The sequence below is a fragment of the Haliaeetus albicilla genome, chromosome 17 (assembly GCF_947461875.1).
Source record: "Haliaeetus albicilla chromosome 17, bHalAlb1.1, whole genome shotgun sequence".
In the NCBI taxonomy this organism is placed as follows: domain Eukaryota; kingdom Metazoa; phylum Chordata; class Aves; order Accipitriformes; family Accipitridae; genus Haliaeetus; species Haliaeetus albicilla.
Genome location: NC_091499.1, coordinates 4,202,205 through 4,223,365, shown reverse-complemented (window position 1 = coordinate 4,223,365; position 21,161 = coordinate 4,202,205). Strand labels below are relative to the sequence as shown.

Sequence of the window (21,161 nt, the reverse complement as noted above, 5' to 3'; positions counted from 1 at the left end):
AGGGGATTGGTGGGGAACAACACATGCTGGACCAGAGTTGCTGACAACTGAGGACTTGTGTTACTGAGTGTGATAAAAAGGTAGATAACACTATAGTTTGTGGTTGTCATTATGTTAGCTCGCTGGCTTTCATTTTCTATTGCTTCGAATATCAAAATCAGTTCACTAAATTTGACCTAGTGATACATACAGAGAAGAGCTTTTCTTGTAGTTTGAGGGGAAAAATGCAGGATTTAGCTGTTGAGTTGTGAGCTTGTCCCCAGCTTCTGAATGGGGTGGCATGAAATACACTGTTAAAGCTGAAGATGCTGAAGAAAAAACTTATTTGGTGGGAAAAAATCTGAAGTTCCTCAATTTCTGTGAAATACTAGTTATGAGTTTGGGAAGGGATTAGTAATACATATTGAACCTGAAAGCATCTCATCCCTGAAGGGAAATCACTGGGAGGGTACTAACATTGAAATTACCAGCTTAAGGAGTTAATGGAAGAGTTGCTTCTCTCAGGGAAGGTCATGGCTTCCTCAAAACTGCTTTCAGTGACAACTTCATACAGAAGATGGTATATGTTTTTGCAGATGCTCTTGATTAAAAGCAAGAGTTATTGTAAGAATTAGATTTAAATTCAAGGTTTGTTTGCTATGAAATATCTTCAGCAGTCAACAGCTAATATTTGATTAAAGTAGCAAATTAAATGTTTTATGGCATTTCTTAACACCATGTCATTCAAATGAGAATAGAAATGAGATGCAAAGAAGATGACTGAGGAGGACTAAAAGGAGTGTTTAGAGAGGATCTTTATTTTCCACTCAAAGTTTGGAATTAATTGGCCTGTTCTGTTTAGTTTTCCAAGTGATGACATTTGGGACAGTCCTGCAGAATGTGGCAACTGTGGCTTCTCTGGACCTATAACAGTGTCTGGCAGTGGGCTGTGTTGTTCTTGAGCCTGAACCTTTTTCACTAGTGTTACCCTTTTATAGGAAAAACGGCTTCTCTAATGCTTGATTGTAAAGGGAGGTGAAAGGTGTCTAGTATGAGGCTAAACATTTTGAAGGTGGTATATAAAGATAAGCTGGAGCAGACATCTTAGTTGTATTTGACAGTCTCACCTTATTTAAAAAGTCCGTAACAGTAAATTCTCAAATTGCCTCTTATGTTTGCCCTATAAACCTCTGTTTTATTAGCTTTGTTTCTGGTTTTTTACTATGGCCATTCCAATAAGCAGTTTTTCTTCCTAAGGTCCTTGTTTTATTAGGAGGTGGGCACAGAATTGAATTTTCTAAATTTTCCAAAAACTTAAAACTTTTTATGGAGTGTAGCGAACTTACAGGTTAGGACCAAAAAAAAAAAAAAATCAATTAGTTGTGTGATAAAGCAGAATACTGTTGTTTTAACAGCATGATTTGTTTGAAATGGAGTATAACAATAGTTTAGGTCTATACCTTACTCATATTGCTACAGTACCATTTTTTAAAAAGTAAATCAAAATTCTGAAAGCAAGTTTATGGACAGATATGCATAGCACTTAATTCTTAAAGCTTCAGAAGTTGTATTCTGAAGAACACTTCTGAACTAAACTGTTCTCAGTAATGCTTCCCACTTCAGCCTTCAACTCTTGACACAATTACTGTACTGTTATACCATGCTAAAATATCTTGTCAGTGATCTGCATTTTCCAAATCCCCATTGCGAAGCCAGACCTAGCCCACGTGGGGGGTCTCCCATAAGATCCTCAGAGAAGCTTATGAAACGTAGGCTGAATGAGCAGAAAGTGAGGTGGACTGTGAACTGGCTGAATGGCTGGGCCCAGTGAACGGTGATCAGTGGCATGAAATCTATCTAGTTAGAGACCAGTCACTAGAGGTGTATGCCAGGGGTCAGTACTGGGTCCAGTCCTGTTCAACATCTTCATTAATGATTGGGATGATAGGGTAAAGTGTACCCTGGGCAAGCCTGCAGGTGACACAAAACTGAGAGGAGTGGCTGATGCTCCAGAGGGTTGTGCTGTCATCCAGAAGGACCTTGACAGGCTGGAGAAATGAGCCAACAGGAACCTCGTGAAGTTCAGCAAGGGTAAGTGCAAGGTCCAGCAGCTGGCCAGGACCAAACCCAGGCACCAGTGCGTGCAAGGGACCATCCAGCAGGAAAGCAGCTTTGAAGGGAAGGACCTGGGGGTTCTGGTGGACACCTAGTTAACCATGAGGCAGCAGTGTACCCTTGCTGCTAAGAAGGCTAATGGTATCCTGGGCTGCATTAGGAGGAGTATTGCCAGCAGGTCATTGGAGGTGATTTTTTCCCTCTACTCAGCCCTGGTGAGGCCACACCTGGAGTGCTGGGTCCAGTTCTGGGCTCCGAAGTACGAGAGATATGGAGCTACAGGAAGGGGTCCACTGAAGGGCCTCAAAGGTGATTAAGGGACTTGCCTACCATTAGGAAAGGCTGAGAGCTAGCACTGTTTAGCCTAGAGAAGAGGAAGGCTCGGGGGAATCTTATCGATGTGTACAAATATCTGAAAGGGGAGTGCAGAGAGTATGGAGCTAGGTTTTTTTGTGGTGCTCAGTGGCAGGACCAGAGGTAAAGGGCACAAAATGAAACGCAGGAGGTTCCCTCTGGACGTCAGGAAACTCTTTTTCACTGCGAGGGTGACTGATCACTGGCACAGGTTGCTCAGAGATTGTGGAGTCTCCCTCCTTGGAGATACGCAAGAGCCATGTGGACATGGGCCTTGGCAAGCAGCTCTAGGTGACCCTGCTTGAGCTGAGGTGTTGGACCAGATGATCTCCAGAGGTTCTGCAGTCTGTGTACTAAGTGGACTTGCAGGATTTAGCAGTGGTACTGATGGTACCGCACTTACTGTGGGTACCTCATGGTGTGAGATGTCTTCTGTGTTTAAGCTTGGCTGTAGCCTATGAAAAGTTCGAGGGGACAGTGATTGACAGTAAGGTTGGTTCTTTATTGGATTAATTTAATTTGACAATACTGGTTTTACTGTTATAACCTCACTTAACTCATGTTGTAAAAGGTTTTGTTCCGTCACAGCTGTTATTTTGTGAGAAAATGATTTATTAGAGATTCTTACTATGCTTTATTCATCTCAGTACCACTTACGTTCAAAGCAGCGCAGTGGGTGCTTTGAAAAACAGTATGCAGTATCTTCAGAAAAGTAGGTAAGTCTATGTTTTAGTAACTACTAACTTTTGCAAGACTATTCTATGTCAGAGGGTAGTAATAACTTTTAAATAGTTTGATAGGTGGCAATTTGCAGAAGCTCCTTGTGTAAGTGAAAGGGAGAATATGCCTGTTCTGGGGGTGAAGAAAACCGCATTTAATACTCTTAATCTAAGCAATACAAATGACTTTTTTCCATTTTGTAACTTTAAAAAGCTTGGTTGTACAAGAAGCAAACTTGCATGCTTCTGTGAAAGGAAGTCAAAATATAAAAGTATTTTTTAGCTGCGAAAGCTGCAGTTAAGTTTCTTGTGACTAACTTTGAGCTGATCCTTATTAGCATGGTCTTCTAGAATATAATACTAAAACTCACGCTTAATGTTGCATTTCCTTGCTGAATACACTGAAGAATAGTCTTCATGACATTAATTGACACTTTAGAAGACTGGGAAAGGGGGAAAAACAGGCAACTAGGGAAGATGTGTGTTCTAAATTTTTAACTTCTTAAGGGGAAATAATAAAATAGTGGTTTTATCAAAAGTATATATGAAGTCTACAATTGCTCACAATAGATACATTAATATTGCTGACAGGAGCATAAACAGATGTCACTTTTCTCAAGTACATGCAGTGTTAAAATGTGTAATGTTGTTTAAACTTATTTCTTGGTATGGTTCAACTTTCAACATTATCTTGAATTGGTAGTTGCTTTTCTGCTTTAAAGCTTTACTAACACAAAGTCTACTTTTTTGGTGTTATGTAATGCATAATACGAAGTACAGCACTTGATATTTAAAATTGTTTTGTAAGAAATGTGAACAAGTGATCCTCAGGGGGGCTCTGCAAATCCATGACCTTGATGATTTATACTAACAGCTTTCCATGTCTATAAATGTGGAATATAACAAGAAAATGATAAATTAGTGCTGCAGTGCTTTGTTTGAAACTGTTTCACAGATGATGTAGCTTACATTTATTCTTTCATTAATGTGTTTTGCATTGAAATGGTTTTACATTGCCTTAGGTATTAAGACAATAGTTGCTGTCAGCTCCAGATTGCTATTTGAATTCAAGGCAGAATAATGTATTAATCACACAATGATAGGCAGATTAATTTTTGAGTGATCTTGTGCATCTCATTTAGCATGTCCTTGAAGGATGATTATAATTGGCTCTGTAATTTTTCCAAAACACTTCATAAGCATTATCTGATTTCATATGAAATTGTGAAGTGATCCTTTTTCCTCTATCCTGAAAGATATGTTACAAAGCTCTGTTTGTCTACTGACAAATTTAATGACCTTTTCACACCTAATTTATGAGTATGATTTACTTTTCTTACAGTTGACTTATTTTTATTAACAGCCAGAAAGCTTAAAACCTTTTAGTTTGTCTAACCTTAAAAGCACTCGTTGTATACTTAAAAGAAAATCAGTAGTAATCGATTACTGAGAAATCCAGAAGTTAGTAGCATTCATTGTCATTACCACTTCATCACTTCAATGTCAATTCTTAAATATAAAAGAAAAGTAGTTATTTGATTATGTTCACTTCTCCATGAAGCAGTAAATAACTGAAATAGCAAACCAATTTGGGTGTTATTTGTTTTAACAGCCTGATTCCTACTACACTCTTGAAGAACTGTAAATGTTTTAAACTGCTGGATCAATGGTAGTTTTGTACTTTTGAGATTTTAGAGTTGCAGCTTGAAAGGAAGTTTATCTTTGGTTGTTAATGCTCTTCTAAGCCTGATGGAGCAATGCAGAAGATGGCAGCTGGTCAAAATAGTTAGGTTCAGTCTTATCTGTAAAAAAGTCAACTCTGACTCAGTTGTATGTCCAGCAAGTACAAGTTCACTGTGCATAGTGCAACAACTGTAGGATAGGGGCTGTCATACTTGGTTTCTGCTTCTTACAAACCTTGACTGCATTTTTTTTGTCCACTTAAACACTGACACGAACATTGTCTCACTTATTTATTTGTATGGTGGAGAGAAAACAATAATATGAAACACAAGTGAATGTGCAGCAAAATACTGTAGTGATGAATGTTAGAAATGGATAAACAAGTACTTAATGCACTGTTCATGTTGTGTACAACAGATCATGCAAGAAATACCATACTGAACATACCAGTTCAGTTTGTTCAATCCATTCCATGCTTTAAGGCTTTTTTTATAGCAATGTTACACAGAAACTTACGTGCTCTTATAGCAACTGAAGATTGGATACTAAAACTTTCCATGAAAGAACTGAGATTTTACTAGTTAATATACTGAATGATTTTCCAAGCTGTATGGCATGAGCTTTTCCAAAAAATAAAAATAAAAAATATACAATTGTCCATGAGATGGTCTGCCATCTCCAGGTGCATTTAGGAGGTTTTCTCCTTCACGCTTTACAGTTTAGGGAGGATGTGTGAAGCACTGTCAGTGTTTGCCATGGTTAATGGTGTTCTAGAAATAAAATACTTGAATTCCAATTTTTATCTTTAGAATGATAATGTGTAGGTAGCCAGAGATGGAGACAGTTTTCTTTAATGTGAGAAAGTAGCTGTTACTTGTAGAGTTGGATTACTTTTCAAGAAAACTGTGCAGTCTAGGTGCGCAGAGAAGAAAGGAACAGTTTCAAGTAAGGTAGAGTCCTAGTTCAGGCGCAGAAGCGTTGCCTGTATTGGTATGACATATGAAAGTGCCCCACACTTGAGACTACTTAACTGGACTAGCTTACCTGTTCCATCGGAAGCAATGCTGACGAGGGTGCACTGTATCCATATGAAATAGTGTTCAGTATAGGCAACTGAGCTGTATCAAGTGCTGTGAGGGATAAAAGACATCACAGTGTGACTTACTTCATGCTTAACATAATTCTATACCAAAATATTCTTGAAATGGGGGGGGGGGGGGGAATATATGTATTGAAACAAACTAACTTGTACTTGACTTGTATTTCTTTAAAACACTGCATATCCTGAACTAGAGTTTAGCTGTTTAACTTGAATAGATGCATTTTTGATCACAGTGTAGTTGGTAGAATTGAACACTTTGTCCTCCATGGTCACACTTTCAGGTGAAGCCTTGAAACAAGCTGTTGTAACAAAATCGGAATTTTAATATTTGTATATTGAAAGTTGTGGGCATTTCTTGTGCCTCTAATAGAGTTTTCTTTTTTATTTGGCTGTTTCATGTGACTTCGCTAGAGGGCAGTGCTATGCAAGAAATGTTTGTCAGTATTAATTTCTACACTTGTGCAAGAATATATATATATACCTTTTAAAGCACCTCAGTGATAGCGCTTAAAAGCCACATCTGCTTGATATATGAACCTCTAAAAATAAATGGAATGGGGAGTCTGTCTGCTGTGCTACACAAGTACTTTCTGATAATTTCTTGAAATCACACGTTTAATTCTTAAATATCTTGAACCGAAAAAGTTGCTGAACTACCTTCAACTACAGTGCTGGTTGTGTACCAAGCTGATCAGAAACAACTTACCTGTTCTGTTTGATCTCTAAAAAGGAGAGATTATCCTGTTTGGGCCACAAGTTAATCATTAGACCATATCTTAGCTGAACATAGCAGATGTAGAAAGTGGAACATAATCAACTTTTAGTTAAACTGTGATGCCTCATGGCTTCAGGCTTTTTGCACTAGGTGTTCAAAGTTACCTTTAACTCATTTAACTCTTTTCTAAAGGCATTTGCTATATTAATTTCAGTGTGTTTTTTCTGTGTTCCTTATGGCTGATCTGGCTGATTATTATGTGTTCCCACCTTAATACACCCTTTTCAGTGCAACTGTTTCATACCTTGTGCAATTTAAAAATGTTAAACGAGCAGTTATGGTTCCCAGTGGAGAAACTTTCTGAATTTTTTTAATATTCAAGGGTTTATCCTTGACATAGTTGCATGCTGCAGCTTCTGTAAAACATGATTTTACAACTTGTCTCAACTTCACTTGTTTTCTGTCTTCTGCTTATGAGTGACTATTAACATACCTGGTTACTAATAAGAAAGGAGGCTATTCCCTTATCTAGCCATGGGCTATGTGAGTTTGGCAAGTCTAAAGTGTTTTAAGATACTGAGTCTGCAAGAGACCAAAGGATAAAAACAGCAACTCTTCTTTCTGAATCTTAACTGTGGAATGAGAGGAGAATAGCTAGGTTTACTGCAGACAGAATGGGAAAGAAGGGGATACAGGAGAAGTGAAGATTAAGCAAATGGGAAGGAATGCTCATGTAATATCTATTGAGGTATTTCAGTGCTCTGTCTGGAGCACAGAGTATATTTGGGTTCAATGGCATGCTGAGAGAATATCTAGAGTATGCTTCTTGCTGTTCTTCAATGCCTACTGATACTGCATAAACAGTATTGAATTGTTGCTTTCATGTGAGTTACAGGCTCTTGCTTCGCTGATGACAGGTTTCTTTGCAAATTCCTGTCTCAGGCCTAGCTACTGCTTCTGTGAATAACAAATAAGGAAGAAGTCTGAAGAGCTTTATTTAGACTGTTCTTTTCATAGGATAGGTAAGCTGTTTTTTCTGTTGCTTTAAGTTGTTTTGGTTTTTAGTTTTCTCTTTAGAGTAGAAGGCCACCTACTTCAAGAAATCTAGGAAGTATAAATATGAACTTCATCCATCCAGAGATATTATCTGTATTGCCTGTGGGCAGATGCTCAAATCAGAATGAGACACTTGCTCACAGATGATGACCTTAACTGGTACTTCCTAGGTAGTGAGCTCTTAGGGTTTGGCTTTCCAGCCCTTAAGCTAACTGATAGGGGGTGATCTATATGGATCACTTGTGGGGATTCAAGAGAGGGGAACCTTCTCCAAAATAAATTGTTTTAACTATAAATTTAGAATTTTTTTTTACTGTAAAATGGGGTTTCAATGAAGCTGATCAGGCAGTCAGTAACAGCAGAGATAGCAGCCTGAGACTTTAAAGACCTAACCTTGCAGCATGTGTTATCAGATACCAGCCTGAACAGTTAGTGTTTAGTACTAGATTCAGTTCATTTTGAAGAACCTATGTGGAGAAAACAACCATGTATGCTGTAATTGCCTGTTACGTTCGGATAACTGTTTTTATTTTTCAGTGCAGTGTATCTTATCTGACTTAATGCTTCTAGCCAAAGGTTGTCTAAAAATAAGTCCTGGAAACTATTGTTTCAGTGGTGTAAATATGTCAAGACTTAATTAGTTGTTTTATCAAAATTCATGTGTGTAAATTAACTTGTCCTAACTACTTTAAAGGCTCTTCTGATCTGTTTCTATGCATATTCTAATAATTGAACCCACAATGTGTCTCAGGACCAAGCCCCTCTCTTGGCTTTAGTGTCCAGCTTTGGTTTTCCTGTGCTATCTCCAATACATTGCTTGCTTGCTGAGTTGCAGATGCCCAAAATAGTAGTCCTTGAATAACTTAACACTTGCACTAGCCCAGGGGATTAAAACTTTGTTCAGGGCAGCCTTGAAGTTCTACATCAGCCTGAAGGGAGATGCAGCCCTGAAACTGAGCGAATACAGCTTCTGTTCAGACCTGTGACACATCACATGAGATGACTCATCTTTCTCTCCTTCATTCTATATCTTGTTGTCTTGAAGGACCAAAGTGGCTTTTCCCCCGCTGATGATGGGAGGCTTACTTGCATAATCATCTCACTGTTGGCATCTTTTGTATTCAAGGAAGGAACTTAGACTGCCTTTATCAGTAGAGCAAGCTTGACATTCAAGTATATAATTCACATCTGCAAAACAATGTATCCCTTTAAGGGTTGCAGTTTGCTTTGTAGAAACTTAGATTTAGAAGATTTGAAACTCTAAATTTTATTCCTTAACTATTTCTGTTGAGTAAATAATTGATATCTGTTAGTTCATGATAGCTGTTTGAAGAACAGGTGAAGCCTCTGCTTAAGGGTGAAATCTCATTGCTTCTAAACTTAGGTTTATAAAATTATGTGGGTCTGCTGTCATAGCAATCTCTCTACTATATTTGGTTCTACATACTGAATGTCTATGGCTGTGGCTGGAAATGTTTTGGGTTCCACAGAGGGACCTTGGTTAGATTGCAGCCTGCATTCTAGTTACAAAATTGAATGGTGTTTATACTTTCACCTAAATTCTGGAGTTACACTACTAGCAGCCAGACTTGAGTGAACTCTTCAGTGTCAATAGGGGCCCAATACTATTCAGTCTTCATAAATTATCTGGATGGTTGGGTTAAGTATATAGTCATATAGTTGGAGAATGATATCAAACTGTGAGAAGTAGATAAGATAGAATGAAGAGCCACCATAGAGACATTGACAGGTAGGAAGATTGTGCCGACAAGAATGGTATCAGGTTTAGCAGATGTTAGGGTCTTCTCTTAGAATGGATTAATTCCAACCGACAGTTCATGCTGGGGTCTGACTGCCTGGGGGATGGCTCTGCTGAAAAGGACCTGGAAGTCCTAGTGGCCAGCAGGCTGAGCATGAGCCAGCAGTGTGCCCTGCAGCAGGAAGGCAAACAGTCTCCTGGGTTTGCATCAGCAAGAACATAGCCAGTAGGTCAAGGGACATGATTATTCCACTGTACTTGGCACTTCCAAAGCCACATCTGGGAATACTGTGTCTGGTTTTGGTCCCCTAGCTTAAGAAACGGAAAACTAGAGGCTCCAGTGGAGACTTGTGAAAGTGATTAGGGAGTTGGAGAATGCAACACATAAAGAAAGGTTGAAGAAATTCTATCTTCAGCGTAGAGAAGAGGAGGATTGGGGGAGACTGCTTTTTAGCTCCTGTAGATAACAAAGCAGCTTAATGCTCTCAAAGGAGATTCTCTAAAGGGAGAACTGAGCCATATTTATGGACAGAGTTGTAAAGTGCAGCCTAAGTTAAATTCTTTTCCTTACCTGAAGTAGTTAATCTTGTAGGTAGGCCTTTCTGTGGTTGTATAGCTGTGTTCAAACCACAACTTCTGGAGTGTCTTGGAAAGCATGAAATTTCATTGCCATCACTAGCCTGTGATAAGAGATGTCCTTCCCTTGTATAGCTTTTACAGCAAAAAGCTCTAAGGCAGGGACTGAAATTACCAGTTACCTTTTGTAGCTGAAAAAATAGAGTTTAACTTTATTTGGAACAGTCTGTAAACAGTGCTGCAAATACTCTTCTTTTTTTTTTTGGCTGTATATTTGGGTGACATATGAGGCTATGTCAGCTGTGAAGTCCTGAAATGCTGAGCAGATATCTAATAGCCTACCTTATTCTCTAGGAGTCTATGATAAAACCAGTTCTAATACTTTAGCTACACAAAGAAAGTCATGTAGTACAGGTTGTCAAAGATCTAGCTGAATGTGTTCTTTGCTAATATATACTTCAAGAAGTATTTGAAGGAAAATACTTTTCTCCTACCTTTACTTAAATGCTTTGAAGTGATTTAACAGGTACCACTGTTTCCTTGGGACTGAAGCCTGTTGAGAGACATACATGCTGTCTGCTTGTTGAACTTAACTGGCACTGTTCCAAGAATTTACTGGTAATTGTCACTCTGAATATAAGAAACCTAATTCCACAGTAAGTGAACAAGGTTGTCAGACTGCTAAACTTCTGTTTTGTGCTTTTGTAGCCTAATACTTGGAGAAATAATAATTGGAGGAATGTTTCTTGAAATCATGCAGTATTGTCACTTGCAGAGTGAAACTGAAGTCTGTGGGCTCAGTGTCAGCTATTTATATTGAAATGGCTATTAATTTAAATAGTTAATGTGGTTTTGAGCTACAATAATAGTAAATAAGACCCCTTTGTTACAGGGGCTTAGAAATGGGTGTTGGTGGCAGGATATATGGCATGTTGAAAAATAAACCAAAAAAAATGGACAGTGGCTTGCTTTGAGTATAATGTATGAGACATTAGTATGTCTAAGTAGGTTCTTAAGCAGGTGAAATCAAGTCTTCTGTACAGAAAGCTCATGTGATCTGACAGCATGTATGGTGACATTTATTACACGCTAGCATTTGTGTTAAATCTATTCTCAGTATTAAATGTAAAGCTGTGCTCGAAGGAGGGAGTGGTATTCCTGTGAAAATCTAGAAAACTGCTCATTTCTGAAGTTAGCAAATGTACAGATATCAAGCACTCTAGTAAAACTGCATGTGTTAATTGTGATTAAGAGAAGAGTAATGTTCCTGCTGAGCTCTGCACTGAGAACAACCTATCACCAACAGCCTCCCACCCACAGAAAAAAAAAAGCCGATGGCTAATGTCTCTAAACTGCTTGGAGACACTTCTGACCTTGGCCTAGATCTATAAGACTCATAAGGTAGCAGGGAAGAAATAGTGGCATTTTCTTCTTGTTTACCTCACCTCAAATATCTGTCTTTTATGGTAGTGGAAAGATTACAGACTTAGCATTGGAAAAATCTGGGCATAATGTTGACATAAAACCTGACAAACCCTTTAAATGGTATAGGACTTAACTGGGAGTAAATGCCAACAAAATGTATGAATGTGAACAGGTATCTAAGCAGTCTTGGAATGCAACTGAGTTTAGGTGCTCACCTAGCTTCTTCTGTGTCTTTTTACTGCAACTTTCTACATAATTTCATTTTAAAAGTAAGTTGAAGACTACTGGCTACAAAGAAATTGGGTATGCTTTGCGTCTAAAACTACTTAAATTCAATATCTAGAAATTCCTGTATTACATAATGTTTTGATTTTGATCTAAGGTGGGAAAGTTAAGGTTTTCGCAAGCTAAATTATTTGATAAAAACCCCACGGCTAGTTTGATAAATCTTCAGTGGGCTATGCTTATATGAAATCTTAACGCATGCTGTTGTCTCAGTGATTGTGGGATGCTAAGTACCATTGGAACAATGTGGGATGCTGGAATCTGCATAGCATGTTTGTTATGTTTTGCTTCAAAAAGGAAAAGAATTGATTGCCTTGGTACAAGTCTATAGAAGGGGGGGGGACCCATCAGTGATACCTTATAGCGTCAACATAAAGCAGCCTTATCAGATCAAAATGTATGGCAGAGAATTTGAGTATGTATGTTTCTTTCTTATTTTAGGCTTATGGTATGTCAGCTTTGCCTCTAAACTTGATAAAAGGAACTACCAGTGCGGCTTATGAACGTTTAGAGAACACTGAAGATATTGAAGAAGTAGAGCAACACTTATTAAGGATTAAATCAAAGGTATAGTCTTCACTGTTCTCACTTTCTTAATGACTTTTTTCCTGCTTGCTTACTAGTTTATGGTCATGCCATAGAGAGGTTTTGTTCCAGAAAGAATAGTAAGTCAGAATTGACTAGCTTGCAGTTATTTGAGTTATTTGGAAACAAATGTGGTCACTTCTGTAGTAGCAATTAGGTTTTCTTTCAGTCCTGCAGCAGTAGTTACTTCTGTCTAGCTAATAATGGTGCTGGTGAGCTAAACTTAAACTACCCCAGTCCTGCTGAGATATATGGAAGAGATACTTTGTAGAAGGTAAGAATATTAACCTCACTAATAACCTAGTCTGCTACCAGATATGGCATCCAATTTGTTGATACTTACTCAATGTTATCAGCACTGGATATTTGCCACATGGAGCTGTCATGGGTTAGATTCATCAAACTATTAATCATCTTTATGAATAAATAACAGTCCCAGATATTCTTGCTTCCCAGTTAATGTACCTTGCTGTTATAAATCACTTCTTTATGAAAAGCGTACATATGGAACTCTGTTCTGAATCCTAAACACCCCAAGGATGTTAATGCCATTTGTAAACCCATGATGGCTTTGCAGCTCACTGAAGCACTGTGCCTAATGGAAGCAGGACACATAAAAACCTAAGAGCACAAGCTGAAGGAGGATAAGATTTCTCCTTTACATACAAGATGCTAGGGGAAATCTCCCACCCTTTTCCCAACCTGTTGCAGGCAATGGTTTGACCAGTGTTTTCACAACCCTGAGTGGGCGGAGGGGGCATTAAAATGCATTACTTTCATCCTGGCAGTCTATCTGGGCTGTCCTGTGCTTTGTGATAGTAGACCTCAGCAGTGTTGAAACAGTTCCCTAACAGTCTTCTCTTGGTACTTGACTATCTCTACACAGTATGGGCACCTGCAGTGTTCTAGAAACCTTGTTGCATAGTGAAACCTAAGAAGTAGTCTCCCCAGTTTAAATTGTGAAGTTTTGGTTTTCTACAGACTACTACTACAACAAAGGCATCTCTATTACTGAAATCAATATAAGAAAGAATGAGAAACCTCTGAAAAATGGAGCATTACTACAGAAGACTATGTTGGATTATGAGAGTTTGCAAGCAACTGGACTTGTTGTTCGATCTAGCAAACAAATAGGATCAAAAAGTAGCAAGTCTTTGTTACATCTATATTTTAATGTCACCATTAGTATAAACTAACTTTCTTTGGCTTATGGATTATGATTAGGATTCTGCCTCAGTCTAATTGAAATCTTCAGTTACATTTGCATGAAGTCATGAAAAAAGTGAGTGTTACTGAGTAATGTACAGTGAAAACTAGAAGCATGAAAGTATGCTACTTAATCTAATGAAAAGATTCAGGATGTAGGATGGCCTTCTGCTATTAGTACACCTGGTAGCTTTATTTCATTAGTCTTAAGTAATTGAAGCTTGGACTTGCAACTTGGGAGCTTGGACCATTTTCAAAAAGTCTTTTCGAGTCACTGAGGTGCTATACAGGGTATGGAGAATATGTTCCTGTTAAAAGTACATGGTGATCTCCAATTTAAGTGTTACATGTGCCTAGAATGTGGTCGTAGTCTTGTAACCTTTGAGAAATATATCTAAAATAGATTCACTTTAACTTCACTGGGTGTGAAGTGTTTCACTATTTACAGGAAGGCTCTTTTAAAATAAGAGGGGAAGGAAACTGAATAGGGACCTTCAATATTTAAAAATATACAGTAGGAGATGTACTAAAACTATAAGAATCTTTTTTATTTAAGGATCAGTTTGTTGTACAATGACATCAATGTTGGAAACAATTTTGGTTCAGCTACCTAATGCCCATTTTGTTGCTTTTGCTTATTAGTGTATAACTGAGACTTAAGGATCTGCTACTCGATTTACAACAGAGTGCGATGGTGCCTGCTCAGTGTTTAGAGGCTCAGAATTACAGTACATTCTTGAACATAATCATCAAACAAACAATTATCTGGTATGCTCAAGTAATTTTGGGGGTAATGGTGCTTCTTGTTTGGATTTCTGTAAGAATAATTTTTGGAACGGCAAGTACAAGAAACGTAGCTGAGTATCTGTAGTGGAATGCTGGAAAGAAAATACAGATGCCAAGCTTCATATATTGGCTTCATCATGGAATTTGATTGGGAGGGACCTCTGAAAGGTGTCAAGTTCAACCCTCTACACAAAGCAAGGACCCCTCTCAAGTTAGATCAGGCTATTCAGATCTCATCTGGGCATTTTAAGTGTTTCTAGCCATGAAGACTGCCCACCCTGGTAAAATTTTTGAACATCCTCGTTGTGAAGAGCGTTTTCTACCACCTAATAGGAATTCCTCTTGTTGCAGCTTGTGACTTTTGTACTTCATACTCTTGCTATGCATAGAAACAGTGTGAATTATTTACTACAAAGTCTTTAGAGTTGTTGTAGCTCATTAAACTAGACGTTAAGTCTATTGATTCAATGTTCCTTGATCTCTTGCACTATTTTTTTTGGTAACCAGTGCAGAGATGGTCGGCCTTTGGCATCAAGGGATAGACGGACTGTACAACAACTGGAAGAGAGACTAAGGACACTTCGAAGAAGAGAGAGGCATCTGGAGTCTATTGAGAAAAGCTGGTGGACGAAGTTCTGTGAAGCTATCCGACCTCTGAAGGTAAAACTTTGTCTCACTTTTTGAGACTTAAATTGGAATAACTTCCAGCTTCTTCCCATATAAATCATAGGTCAAGTTTATCAATTACCATCCTGAATACCAACTGCTTATGTTTTTGTTTACTATTATACTACAGAATGACAGCCCTATAGCAAGTTCTGAGCTCTTGGAAAACCTTTTACTTTGCCTAAAATATGATTAAGATTGAAAAGGAGCAAATCCTAGCTGATCTACTATATTGCCACTGCCGTAGAAAATCTGAGTATCTTGTCTTTTCTCAGGCATGTGAAAATGAGAAGAAGAGAAGGAAGAACTCTATAGCTGTCAGGTAGCTCAGGTTAATCTAAATTACATGTAGCCAGCAGAAGTGAGAGATATTTTGAGAATATATGCATATGGAATGAGTATCTTGCCAAGTAATTACTTGGTCAGTAGTAAGCTAGCTGTATAGAACTTACATCTTGATACTTAACCAGTGCAAAGGAGACTATTACTGGGGCAAAGCTTTGATCCTGGTCTCTTTTTGATCTTAGGACTTTGATTTTTAGAAGATAACTGGTTTTCAAATCCAGTGCTTTTATGGAACAGTATTGCTGTATAAAGTATTTTTTTGCCAACTAGATGTAGGAAGAAATTTTAGTGTTACTTGAAACTGTAGGCTGCACTTTGAAAAGCTGAGGGGGGGGAGCTATAAGCAATTTCCTCTAATGTCATTGCTACTGTTAATGCTGAGTACGAATGGAAATGGGCTAAAATTGCAGTTCAACAGAAGCTTTCAGTGCAAAATTCTTAGTGGAGTTATCTTTCTATGGTACTTTAGAAATCTAGACCTAGCCCTTTCATTGAAAGGACAAATATCCCTAACTGTTCACTTTAACAGTTTGGACTCTTCCTTTGATTCAAAATAGCTTGTGTAGTTTCTTTTAACTTTTCACATTAACCTTAAATTTGGGAAATGCACTGGCCATAACTATTGTCTGTAGGGTTTTAACAGTTCATTGTCTTCTCATAGGGTAGTGTACAATATCATTAGTTACTTACAGATTATCACTTACGGTCAGCATGGTATTCCAGTGTCTCTTTGTTCTTGTGGTTTGAATGCTATTTATTTTCTCCGTAACTGTGACAGTCACTGTGACTTGTTGACTGAAGAATCAGACTAAAGGGGAGTTGCAGGTGGATAATTTTTCCTGACAGATTTTTCACTTGGAGTAGGGTTGTACTATAAAGTGTGTTACAAAATTTGTTTACTTTGACTTTTCCTTGAACTGTCCTGTGAAAGTAATAATGTTCATCACTTAATAATATCTTAACTCTTGCAGGACTGTTTTACTGTTATTTTAATAACATTTGAATTGTCTTTGCACGTATATAACCTGTCAATCATTCAGTTAGTGGCTTTCATGAAGAAGAAGAAATCTTTTAATATTCACATATACTTCTGATCAATGTAGAAGTACAGCAGACAGCTTAGCTTTGCTTATTGCTTTACAATACTTCTGTCTTTAGTGCAACTTGTATATTATTGTTCAAGAATGGCCATTTCTCACACTTCAAGAGAAATGCCATTTGTTGTGAGGCGAGTATTAGATATGGTGAATGCTATTTCTGCTTTGTGTTTGGGATGGTCAGGTTTATTGGAGTTGCAGACTCTTACTGGGACTGATAGAACAGAATACGTGTTCAGGAATAGCACTTAGTCTTGGAGGTCTTTTACAGTGTCAACTTAGCGTCTACATTCAGACTTCCATGATAATATTGTCTTTGCATAATGTCCACCTATATTCTTGCTTTAACTTTTTGTTATTGCTAAATATCTATTAGCATGTGATCTGTTGTTAAACAAAGCCAAACCTTTTTTTTTCTCTGAAGAGTAAGCTTTCTTTGACATGGATTAAAGTAAATTTTGAGAATAACTGTTTTACTCAAAGATGAAGCTATTGCTTTTGACTAAATTGAAAAATTAAGACGTGGAAGATCTCAAGGAAATGAGTAATGGTCAGCATGGGTTGTCAAGTAATGTCACACTAGTCTAATTTCTTTCTACGAAATGTAACATTTCCTGTAGATAGAAAATCTACTGCTTCTCCTTCCTTTATTATGGTTTCTCACACTTTCATCTGATACTCTCAGCAGCAAGAGAAATATGGTATGCTTTAGGGATAGGTATAAAAACTGTTTAGGGAAAAAAAAAACCTCCAGAGCACATAATTATATATGCTCAATATATGAACAAGACTACAGGTTGTGAAACATGGAAGTGTATTCAGCAATGGTAAGGTGGGAGTATTCCACTGTTTTTTCATGGGGTACTTCAGTTGTTTACCAACTGAAGAGATGCCTAAGGTGAGTAATGTAAGAAAATGAAGTGCTCTGTTTTGAACATTGAGATCTGTGTGGACAGAGCATGCTCATGTGGCTTAGCTTAAGCGGGGACTTAAAGGCATTGACATCACTCCAAGTATATGGAGGCTACTACAAAGAGAACACTGTTCTCTTGATAAATAGAGAGTGGTATACTTGAACGCTAGCAAGAGAGAGATAAACTGTTCTCCTATCTAATCTTAAGGATAATGAGGACTTTGTATAGATGTGTCAGTCTCTCCACCTGCTGCTGAAGGCCTTCAGAGAAGCATAGGTACAGTTAATGCTGTCTTGAGGATGGGAGGGCTAGGGTATTCCTTTTTTTTTAATGTGCTTTTGATTACCCCACCACTTCTGTGGAGAGAGCTGAAAGAGGGGACACTGTAGGCAGTTGCTTGGATAACAGCCATGCTGGCAGAGTGTTAGTGCAGACTGTAGGTGCTGTCAGGAGTCAGTCTACTTGCCTCAAAAGTGGTGTGGCTAAACTGACAGGCTTTCTTCCTGCATTCACAGCTGCATCTTCTACATCAGGGAGGCTGGCAATGTGACAAGCAAGGTGTGTGAATATTTCATGTCCAAAGTTTACATAGTGATAACTTAGTAGTAAGTGTTTTGCTTCATCTAAATAATTTTTAACCCATGTTTGCCAGGTTACCTAAAACCTCCTGGGAAGTAGATTGTGTCACACAATAGTGCTGGCAGGTTGACTTTACTGGCTGCCAAATGCCCACCCAGCTGCTCTCTCCCTCCCCATCAACAGGATGGGGGAGGAAATAAGTTGGAAAAATGTGTGGGTCAAGATAGACGGGGTAAGCACTTACCAGTTACTGTCATGGGCAAAACAGAGTTGAGGAAAATTGCCAATTAAAATTGATTTGAATGGTGAAAAACAAAGACCATTTAAAACACCTGCCTGCCCCTCCCCACTCTTTCCCAGGCTTGACTTCACTCCTTCAGTCTTGACTCTGGAGCAGCCCAGTGGGGATGGGGAATAGAGAGTTGCCATCAGTCCGTAACATCTCTTCTCTGCTGTTGCTTTCTCCTCGCAATTTGTCGGTGTTCTAGCATGGGTTTCCTCCATGGGCTGTAGTTCCTGTCAGAAGAACCTGCTTCTGCATGTGAGATCTCTACAGGCTGCAGCTTACTTAAGAAAATATCTTCTTGTTCTGGTGTGGGATCCTCCATGGGCTGAGCGTGGTTATCTGCCTCAGCATGGCTCTCTTAAACGGCTGGGGGGGAGATGTCTGCTCCTCTGTCTAGAGCAGCACCTCCTTCTCTGAGCTTGGTGTCTACAGGGCTATTTCTCATTCTTTCCTCTCACTCTTGTGTTTTTCCCTTTCTTAGATATGTTTTCCTAGAGGGGCCATAAGCTTTGCTGCTGGGTCAGCTTTGGCCAGTAGCGGGGCAGTTGGTGCCAACTGGAAACAGCGTTGTCTAGTGCAAAACAGCCTCTGGCCTCTCCTCAGAGAGGACACCCCTACAGCCCCCCTGATACCAAAACATTGCCATGTAAATCCAATACAAATAGTAAGTGTTCACTGTGAGGATTCCAGCTTTGCTTCTCAGTTGGTGTACTTGTTCAGTAATGTGCCACCAGTTTTCTTTACTCTGTTAATGAATACCACCCCTGAGAGGATGACTGCTGCTTTAAATTTTTGTGTTGCCTCAGTGTTGGTTCAAATTCATGGAATAGCTGTCCTAAGCAGATTCACAGTTTCTTTTTCTATTGGTACGTGAGTACTGCTGTAGGAAACAATTGGACGGGTGAGTATACGAGGGGTAGGAGGTGAAGAGCTCCAAATAACTCAAACAAGGATGTTGCAGGGGTCAGGGGAATGTTTAAGAAGTTGAAGGAAGGTACCAGGGAAAATGGTGTAAGCAGAACATGAATAATGTCAGAAAAGACTTACCAGCTTGTGACTTGATTATGTACAGTAGCAGTGGAAAAATAGACTAATCAGTTGAATATTTCTAAATTATTTGGCCTGACTTACTAAACTGAAATGAAATTCAACTTTTCACTATGACCTAGAAATAGCATACTTCCATTTTTACTGTTGAGAAATGCCTATATTGACATTTTTGTCTTGGTTTTTGCTTAGCCATGTCTTTTAATCCTGTATGTTCAAATGTAAACCAAAGCTTTAAGTATACTGGTTCTTACTGTCTTCTGCTTTAGCTGCTTCCTTACTCACCTGTGCAGAGGCTTTCTATTAAGATGCTGAAGGAACTCATTGCGAGCAGCAGTGTAAGTTGTATTAGTACGTATTATTTCAACTCATTGTTTTGTAGTATCTGCAGTCTTGCATAAAAGCATGGTTCACTGTTTTGGTTTTTTTTTTTTTGCAGTTACTTGTATGTATATTAGCTTGCCCAACAGATCGTAGATTAGAACACCCAAGTAGATGTGTAGAGGTGATCAAAGTGATGTAAGTGCAAGGCAGCAGCTCTGAAACCTGTTCTGTAGCAAATGATTGAGTACAGGTGGGTATGGGGTCTATGTTTTGTAGCTGAGGGATGTGAGGAAGTGGCCTGGCAATGGAGCAGTTCAACCTGGTTGTAGTGGAGGAGGTAATATAGCTTGAGGTACCATTGCTTTGAGGTCCTGCTTTCAAAAGGATTAGGGAGTAGGAAATAAGATTGTCTTGCATTGGAAGTTAGACTTCTCTTAATAAAGATCAAGGGCTGCTTTCTCTTTTCTTCTTATTTTTTGTAGTGACCTTACTAAATTTCTCTGTGTTGTTTGGCTGAAACCCAGGCTTTTTGGTTTTGCCTGTTCTAATAGTAAAAGCTTTTCAGCATCTGTTGATGAATAGTCCTGCTGTGAGAACAAGAGGTTTGATTAAGTGCTGTTCTTTGCTCTGAAGTTGAGCATGTACTCATGTTCTCAGGGGCTTGGATTCTTTCTCATTTACGCTGTGACACAAAGCAAAATTATCTTGTAAATTTTCATGGCTAAGTGTATTTAGAATATTTGAAGGTATTCTAGTTGGTTCAAAGCTAGCAAACAACAGTACAGTAGTGTCCCAATAAGATTCTAGATGACAGATTTGTCCTTTGCTATAGGTGACGAGTAGAAGGCAACAGTGAGTATATAGCTCCTGCTGCTATGTTGTTGGTTTTTTTGTTTGTTTTTTTTTTCTAGCCTATCTTGGGCTTTGACGGGGTGCGGGGGGGAGTACTTACTCTTTCCCTTACCCAGATACCAAGTGATACCCAACTGGAGGTATGGTTTTAGTTTAATTCAGGTTGATACCACTTGATAAGGCTCAGCTGGACTGTGTAAGTTGCAAGCTCAACTACTAGTCTGAGCGTTGGTATTCTCCTAATCGTTGGCCAACTGCTGGTTAATAGGCTAGAAATGAGGTGTCGATTGGTCTGTAATCAGTTGAGGTAGGAGGAAAATCTAGGTAAGAACATGAGGAGGATCCCTTCTGTGAAAGACCTAAGTCAACTGATGCTCTGAAAATGTGTAAACGTAGGTTCATGTTAATTGCAAATCATTTGTGGTTCAGTAGTCTTAATAGCACTGTGGAAATACAGGAAGAACTAAGGTAGAATGAAGGTCTTTAATACAAGCCTTTTCAATCTCGTATTTAATGGGACTGGAGTTGAGGTTAACATGGGAAAAGGAGTGCTTTTTCAACCATTTATCTACGTCTAAGAGTGTTATGCATCACTTCAGAAGACAGACATATTCCAGAGGAAATACGAATACCTGTCTACCAGCAGTAGTTGGCAGAAGGTAATGAAGTAATGCAAGCTTCAGACTCTTGGTCTTAACTGGTTTTA

The 21,161-nt window shown here is 38.6% G+C and overlaps 1 protein-coding gene across 1 annotated transcript in view; it reads left to right on the top strand.

The window, feature by feature from the left end:
- LMBRD1 (LMBR1 domain containing 1) overlaps positions 1-21,161 on the top strand; it is an 83,857-nt gene that overhangs the window by 33,899 nt on the left and 28,797 nt on the right. Inside the window, exons 8-9 of the mRNA XM_069804591.1 lie at positions 12,210-12,335; positions 14,853-15,005. Of these exons, the coding sequence (XP_069660692.1) occupies positions 12,210-12,335; positions 14,853-15,005 (279 nt within the window). The remainder of the gene's footprint in view (positions 1-12,209; positions 12,336-14,852; positions 15,006-21,161) is intronic.